Source organism: Passer domesticus, chromosome 36 (genome assembly GCF_036417665.1).
Source record: "Passer domesticus isolate bPasDom1 chromosome 36, bPasDom1.hap1, whole genome shotgun sequence".
Taxonomy (NCBI): Eukaryota; Metazoa; Chordata; class Aves; order Passeriformes; family Passeridae; genus Passer; species Passer domesticus.
In genome coordinates this window covers 368,875-376,973 of record NC_087509.1, presented here as the reverse complement: position 1 = coordinate 376,973, position 8,099 = coordinate 368,875, and the positions used below count along the sequence as shown (strand labels likewise).

Below are 8,099 nucleotides of genomic sequence, written 5' to 3'. Positions count from 1 at the left end.
CGAGGATTCCGGATCCTATTTCTGCGCCAAATGTGGTGCTGCTGGTTGGGGTCCTGCTGCTTGACCCCATCCCTGTCACCGTGTCCCCCCCTCTCCCCGTGCCCCAGACCCTTCCCTCCAGCCCCTGACCCCATTCCTGACCCTCTGTCCCACCCTGGCTCTGCTCTGGCCCCAAATCTCAGCTTCTGGCCCCAAATCAGGGCCGCTTTCACCCTCAGCTCAGCCTTGGCCCTCAAATCCCAACCACTGCCCCCAGACTTGGCCACTTCTGCCCCAAATCTGCCCGGCTGGCACCGAGTCACAGCCACCGACCCAAACCCGGCCCAGTGGCCTCACATCGGCACTTTTGGCACAAAATTTGAATTCTTGACTCCACACCTCAAACATTGACCTGAATCATGACCAATTCAATCTAAATTGGGGAATGAGGGCAGTGGGTGAGGCCCAGAGGTGACATTTGGGGCAGAGCCAGTGCAGGGCTGGGACAAAGGGTCAGGAGTGGGGTCAGGGCTGGGGTTTGGGGTCAGGTGGGGACACAGCGATGGGGAGGGGACAATACCATAGGCAGCATTAGCACCAGCACCAGTATTGACATATTTGGTGCAGAAATAGACGGCAGAATCCTCGTCCTTGAGGTTGTTCATGGTCAGCGTCACCGAGCTCTGCCCGTTGTCCCTGGAGATCGTGAACCGGCCCTGCACCGACGGCGCGTAGTAGGTGTAAGCACCAGTGCTGTAGATCCCTGCGAGCCACTCCAGCGCCTGCCCGGGTCTCTGTCGAACCCAGTACATGGTGAAACTGCCAAAACTGAACCCGGACCCTCGGCAGAGGAGGCGCAGGGACCCCCCGGGGGGCTGGAGGTCCCCCCCGGACTCCAGCAGGGTCACGGCCGCCCGGAGCCCTGCGGGGAAAAGGGGAGATGGGGATGGGAACAGCTCAAACACTGACCCAAATCCTGACACTTGACCTCAAATTGTGACGTTTTCTTGTCATCCTGCTCACCCTGCTGACCTCCCACGTGGGTCCCACCGCATTTCTCCGGATCTGGCCACACTCACTACGAGGCCTCGACCAACCCCGTTCCTCATCCCCATCTCCCCTTTTCCCCGCAGGGCTCCGGGCGGCCGTGACCCTGCTGGAGTCCGGGGGGGACCTCCAGCCCCCCGGGGGGTCCCTGCGCCTCCTCTGCCGAGGGTCCGGGTTCGATTTTGGGAGTTATGCCATGCTCTGGATCCGCCAGAGACCCGGGCAGGGGCTGGAACTCATCGCGGGGATCAGGAAAACGGGCGGCAGCACCGACTACTCGCCGTCGGTGCAGGGCCGGGTCAGGATCTCCAGGGACAACGGGCAGAGCTCGGTGACGCTGACCATGAACAACCTCAAGGACGAGGATTCCGGATCCTATTTCTGCACCAAATCTGCTGATGCTGGTACTGGTTGGGAGGCTGTTGCATATGATTTTGACCCCATTCCCGTTACCGTGTCCTCACCTCTCCCCATGTCCCCAGACTCTTCCCCCAAACCCCAGGCCTTGTCCCTGTTCCTGTCCCCGTGTCCCAGTCCCGAACTGGTTCCACCCCAAATCTCCACTGTTGGCTCCAAGTCTCCACCCAGGCCACCAAACCTTGGTGCAAATGGTCGAGATTTGGGAATAATGGGGCTGATTTGGGTCTGTAGGGGTCAACAATGGGGTCAAGCGTGAGAGGGAATAATCGGGGATTTGGGGACAGGTGGGGACACATTGATGGGGACATGGCCCAAAAAAGAACCAGCATGAGCTTCCCAACCAGCACCATCATAAGCGTTTTTGGCGCAGAAATAGGATCCGGAATCCTCGTCCTTGAGGTTGTTCATGGTCAGCGTCACCGAGCTCTGCCCGTTGTCCCTGGAGATCGTGAACCGGCCCTTGACCGACGGCACGTATCTAGTGTCGCCACTGCTCTCGATCCCTGCGACGTATTCCAGAGCCTGCCCGGGACTCTGACGGATCCAGAACATGGTGGAACCCCCAAAATTGAAGCCGGACCCTCGGCAGAGGAGGCGCAGGGACCCCCCGGGGGGCTGGAGGTCCCCCCCACACTCCAGCAGGGTCACGGCCGCCCGGAGCCCTGCGGCACAAAGGACAGATAGGGATGGGGAGATGGAAAGGTCAGGTGGAGGCGTCCCATTCATTAATGAGTGGGGTGACGCTAATTGGAGGGTCTGGGGCACCTTAAGGCACCAGAAACCTCTGGTGATGATTTGGGACCATATCAGGGCAATTTGGGGCAAAACCAGAGAAGGTTTGGAGATGGGGGTGCACTGTGACCCTGCTGGAGTCCGGGGGGGACCTCCAGCCCCCCGGGGGGTCCCTGCGCCTCCTCTGCCGAGGGTCTGGGTTCAATTTCGGCAGTTTTGGGATGGGCTGGATGCGCCAGAGACCCGGGCAGGGGCTGGAATGGGTCGCAGCGATCTGGAGCAATGGTGCCACCCACTACGCGGATTCGGTCAAGGGTCGGTTCACGATCTCCAGGGACAACGGGCAGAGCTCGGTGACGCTGACCATGAACAACCTCAAGGACGAGGATTCCGGATCCTATTTCTGCGCCAAGGATGCCGATGGTTATGGTGCTGCTCCTGATGCTGGCCGGGGATGGCACCATCGATACAATCAGCACCAGGAGCGCCACCAGCGTCAGGAGACTTCGTGCAGAATTAGGATCCGGAATCCCCATCGTGGAGATTCTTTATGTCCAGCTCGGCCAATCAGGGCCTGGGGAGATGAGGGAGATTTGGGCTAAATGCTGAAAATAATGGTAAAGTCAAGAGTTGGGGCAACGGTGATAGAGTTTGGGCAAAATTGGCCAATATTTGAGGACAATGGATGGGATTTTGGGGAAGGATCAGAAAATTGTGGGAGATTTGAGAGCAAAGCGGTGGCGGCTCAGGAGCAAAACCAGCAGCAGCAGCAGCATTACCAAGATAACAACCAGAATCAACACATCTGGCACAGAAATAGGATCCGGAATCCTCGTCCTTGAGGCTGTTCATGGTCAGCGTCACCGAGCTCTGCCCGTTGTCCCTGGAGATCGTGAACCGGCCCTGCACCGACGGCGCGTATCTGGTGTCGCCACCGGTGCTGCTGATCCCTGCGACCCATTCCAGTCCCTGCCCGGGTCTCTGGCGCATCCAGCCCATTGCAAATTGTCCGAAACTGAACCCGGACCCTCGGCAGAGGAGGCGCAGGGACCCCCCGGGGGGCTGGAGGTCCCCCCCGGACTCCAGCAGGGTCACGGCCGCCCGGAGCCCTGCGGGGAAAAGGGGAGATGGGGATGAGGCAACAGATCCGAGCAATCCATTTCAGTTTTGGGAAGAACCAAGCGAGGATTTGGTGTCTTTGGTCACTGTTGGTTCAAATGCATGAGACTTGGGACAAAGGGTCAAGGGTTGGGGTTTGGGGGAAGGATCTGGGCTTTGGGGACAGGTGGAGACACCACCAGCATCATCAATATAACCAGCAATGCTCCAACAACCCGGACAGTTGGTTTTGGCGCAGAAATAGGATCCGGAATCCTCGTCCTTGAGGTTGTTCATGGTCAACGTCACCGAGCTCTGCCCGTTGTCCCTGGAGATCGTGACCCGGCCCTTGAACGATGACGGGTATCTGGTTTCTCCATCGTAGTCAATCCCTGCGACCCATTCCAGCCCCTTCCCAGGCCTCTGGCGAATCCACATCAGACTGATTCGTCCGAAATCCAAGCCGGAGCCTCGGCAGAGGAGGCGCAGGGACCCCCCGGGGGGCTGGAGGTCCCCCCCGGACTCCAGCAGGGTCACGGCCGCCCGGAGCCCTGCGGGGAAAAGGGGAGATGGGGATGAGGGGATGGAAACCTCAAGCAGAAGTGTCTAATTAACAAATGAGTGGATTTGGGCTAATTGCAGGGTTTAAGGCCTTTTTTGATACTGGAAAGATCTGTTGGAGATTTGGGGCCAGGCGAAGGGAGTTTGGTACAAACCAGAGAAGGTTTGGGGATGGGGGAGCGGCCGTGACCCTGCTGGGCAATTCAGGGCAGTGACACAAAGCTTTTTCTGCAGCTGGCATTCTGCTGAGCCACTCAGAACCTGGACACGCCTCCGTGAAACGCAGATGTTAAAGATGACACAAACCCAGAACTTTTTATTTTACCGCCCCGGCCTGCCCGGGCCCCTGCAGCTGCCAGGAAGGAAGTGGGGGGAGGCTGCAGAGCCCCAAAATCTCGGCGTCTCCTCCTCCCTCCCCTCTGGCACCTCACTGCTCCCTCCCCGGCCGCCGTGCCTTGGTGCTGCTCCTCGGTTTTGGGGTGAAATCCTCTTGTGGGCTCTGCAGAAACCACCCATTTTTCCCAAAACAGGTGAAACCGTGGGGAGATGGAAATGCCCAAACTGACCTCGAGCCGAGGCCGCCAGGCTGAGAGGAGCAGATGTTGGCACGGCCGTGATCCCGTGAGGAGTTTGGGCAGAGCAGGGCAGGCCTGGGCTTCCAGGAGAATTAGAAATAATAAAATATTTCTGTTCGCAGGGGTGAGGACGATTTTAGAGACAGGTAATGAGAATTCTGCCTTTGAACAGCTCGTCTTTAAATCAATGCCCCAAAAGCCGCCCCGTGACAAGCTGTGGGAAGGCTGGTGACAACGGGAAGGATTTCACCATGGCAGGGCTCCCGATGAAATCAAAAACCACCAAAAACGGGTTTTTCCTCTCATAAAGAATCCTCCATCACCTTAACAAGAGGGAATTCTCTCCCAGGGAGCTGAGGAAAGACTGTTTTAGAGGTGGCAAACTGAGTGGAAATTTTGGGTTTTGTTTCATTGTCAGGGGGAAAGGAGAGTTTGAGGGAGGAGGAGAAGCGTTCGGAGGGGTTTGTTTGGATTCTTGGCTTTTTCTCTTCGTTACTTTTAATAAATGTCCTTTTGAAGGTTTTCAGCCTGCTTTGGCTTTCTCCCAGTCCTGTCCCAGAGCAGGAAATGAGGGCACGGGTGATTGGCCAGCGCCGAGCCCAGCACACGCAGCAGCACGTTGGGTGGGAAATGTGAAAATTGGGGAAGTGTGAAACCTGGGGAAATGTGAATTTGGGGAAATCTGAAAATTGGGAAAATCTGAAAATTGGGGAAATCTGAATTTGGGGAAATCTGAAAATTGGGGAAATGTGAAAATTGGGGAAATGCGAATTTGGGGAAATCTGAAAATTGGGGAAATCTGAAAACTGGGGAAATGTGAAAATTGGGGAAATGTGAATTTGGGGAAATCTGAAAACTGGGGAAATCTGAAAACTGGGGAAATCTGAAAATTGGGGAAATCTGAAAATTAGGGAAATGTGAAAATTGGGGAAATGTGAATTTGGGGAAATCTGAAAACTAGGGAAATCTGAAAACTGGGGAAATCTGAATTTGGGGAAATCTGAAAATTGGGGAAATCTGAATTTGGGGAAATCTGAATTTGGCAAAACAAAACCACAACATCTGGCGCCGGGCATCCCTGGAGAGATTGAGCAGCCCCGATGGGGCCAGAGGGGCCAGGGCAGGGCCAGGGAGGGGTCTGGGGACAGCCGGGGACAGCTGGGGACACAGCCATGGGGCGGGGCCAAAACTGTCAGCAGTGTCAGCATTCCGGGAATAAACGTGTTTGGCACAGAAATAGGATCCGGAATCCTCGTCCTTGAGGTTGTTCATGGTCAGCGTCACCGAGCTCTGCCCGTTGTCCCTGGAGATCGTGAACCGGCCCTGCACCGACGGCGCGTAGTAGGTGTTGACACCGTCATTGTTGATGCCTCCAACCCATTCCAGCGCCTGCCCAGGTCTCTGGCGGATCCAGTGCATGCCATAAGTCCCAAAATTGAACCCGGAGCCTCGGCAGAGGAGGCGCAGGGACCCCCCGGGGGGCTGGAGGTCCCCCCCGGACTCCAGCAGGGTCACGGCCACCCGGAGCCCTGCGGGGAAAAGGGGAGATGGGGATGGGAACAGCTCAAACACTGACCCAAATCCTGACTCTTGGCCCCAAATTGTGACATTTACTTGTTATCCTGCTGATCCTGTTGACTTCCCATGTGGTTCACCCCATTTCTCCGGATCTGGCCACACTCACTGCGAGGCCTCAGTCAACCCCGTTCCCCATCCCCATCTCCCCTTTTCCCCGCAGGGCTCCGGGCGGCCGTGACCCTGCTGGAGTCCGGGGGGGACCTCCAGCCCCCCGGGGAGTCCCTGACCTTGCTGTGCCGCGCCTCCGGGTTCACTTTGGCCGATCACGACATGTTCTGGATCCGCCAGAGACCCGGGCAGGGGCTGGAGTGGGTCGGGAGTGTCCGGAAGGAAGGCTGGAGCTCCGCGTACGCGCCCTCGGTGCGGGGCCGGGTCAGGATCTGCAGGGACAACGGGCAGAGCTCGGTGACGCTGACCATGAACAACCTCAAAGACGAGGATTCCGGATCCTATTTCTGCGCCAGAAGTTTCCGTGGTTGTTACAGTGGCATTACGCTTGGTGATAGTGACGATGGTGGCGGTGGCTCAAAATCCCCACCCCTGGGTCCCCAACTGTCCCCAGATCCCCAAATCCTTTCCCCAAACCCAGCCCTTGATCCCCTTGAACATCTCCCCCAGTCTCCACCATCTTTGCACCAATTCTCAACTTTCCCCCCCATTTTCCCCATTTCACCCAAATCTCCCTGATCTCCCCGGGCCCTCATTGGGTGGAGGTCAGAACTGGAGGCCACGGGTGAAGGTTTGGGTCCAATGGTTGAGTTTTGGGGCAGAAGCCAGAGAGGGTTTGGGGTCAGTGCCGACCATTGGTGCAGATGAGGGAGACTGGGGACAAAGGGTCAGGAACTGGGACAAGGGGTGAGGTTTGGGTTTGAAATCAGCGCTTTGGGGACTCAATGAATGAGCAGAGCTGAAACCAGGAGCCTGATGCCATCACGGGCGTCGTCACCACCATTCGCAGCAGCCCAACAATTGGCACAAAAAGATCAGGCACAGAAACAGGATCCGGAATCCTCGTCCTTGAGGTTGTTCATGGTCAGCGTCACCGAGCCCTGCCCGTTGTCCCTGGAGATCGTGAACCGGCCCTGCACCGAGGGCGCGTAGGCGGTGCTGCCACCATTGTTGCTGATCCCCGCGACGTATTCCAGTGCCTGCCCGGGTCTCTGGCGCATCCAGCCCATCCCAAAACTGCCGAAATTGAACCCAGACGCTCGGCAGAGGAGGCGCAGGGACCCCCCGGGGGGCTGGAGGTCCCCCCCGGACTCCAGCAGGGTCACGGCCGCCCGGAGCCCTGCGGGAAAAAGGGGAGATGGGGATGAGGAGATGGATCTGGGCGTGGCGGGTGTGTGGGATCCACCCGGGAGGGTCAGCAGGAGCAGGTGGAGGAGGATGATGAACTCCAAGTGTCACCATTTCAGGCCAGGATTGAGAATTTGGGTCAATGTTTGAACTTTCTTCATCCCCATCTCCCCTTTGTGCCGCAGGGCTCCGGGCGGCCGTGACCCTGCTGGAGTCCGGGGGGGACCTCCAGCCCCCCGGGGGGTCCCTGCGCCTCCACTGCCGAACATCCGGGTTCGATTTTGGGGGTTTTGCCATTGAATGGGTGCGCCAGAGACCCGGGCAGGGGCTGGAGTTCGTCGCAGGGATCAGCAGAAGAAGTGGCAACACTTTCTACGCGGATTCGGTGCAGGGCCGGGTCACGATGACGAGTGACAACGGGCAGAGCTCGGTGACGCTGACCATGAACAACCTCAAGGACGAGGATTCCGGATCCTATTTCTGTGCCAAACAAGCTGGTAATAGTTGTTGTGGTGCTGGTGCTCATCTTGACTGATGTGATCCATTCACCCTGTCCCCACCTGTCCCCGTGCCCCAGACCCTTCCCCCAAACCCCAAATCCTGACCCCATTCCTGTCCCCCTGTCCCAGCTCTGAACTGGTTCTGCCCCAAATCTCCACCATTTTCCCCCAAATTCTCAGCTCTCAGCCCCACCTCTTCACCGCTGGTGCCAATTTTTGGGGCAAACCCTCAGGCCTGGGTGCCCGCAGCAGCCAGGGTTTGGTGCCAGGGGTGCAGATCTGGGGCTGCCCCAGAGGGATTTTCAGGCCAATG

At 57.9% G+C, this 8,099-nt stretch overlaps 2 gene segments (V, D, J or C); one reads left to right on the top strand and one right to left on the bottom strand.

Annotated features, from left to right (window-relative positions):
- Window positions 1–407: 407 nt before the first annotated feature.
- LOC135288836 (Ig heavy chain V region 6.96-like) lies at window positions 408–2,714 on the bottom strand. The segment is given in 4 exon segments: window positions 408–412; window positions 560–901; window positions 2,309–2,312; window positions 2,649–2,714. Coding segments are annotated over 4 exon segments (417 nt in total).
- Window positions 2,715–7,310: 4,596 nt separating this feature from the next.
- Window positions 7,311–7,821, top strand: LOC135288835 (immunoglobulin heavy variable 3-23-like). The segment is given in 2 exon segments: window positions 7,311–7,329; window positions 7,472–7,821. Coding segments are annotated over 2 exon segments (369 nt in total).
- Window positions 7,822–8,099: the final 278 nt, after the last annotated feature.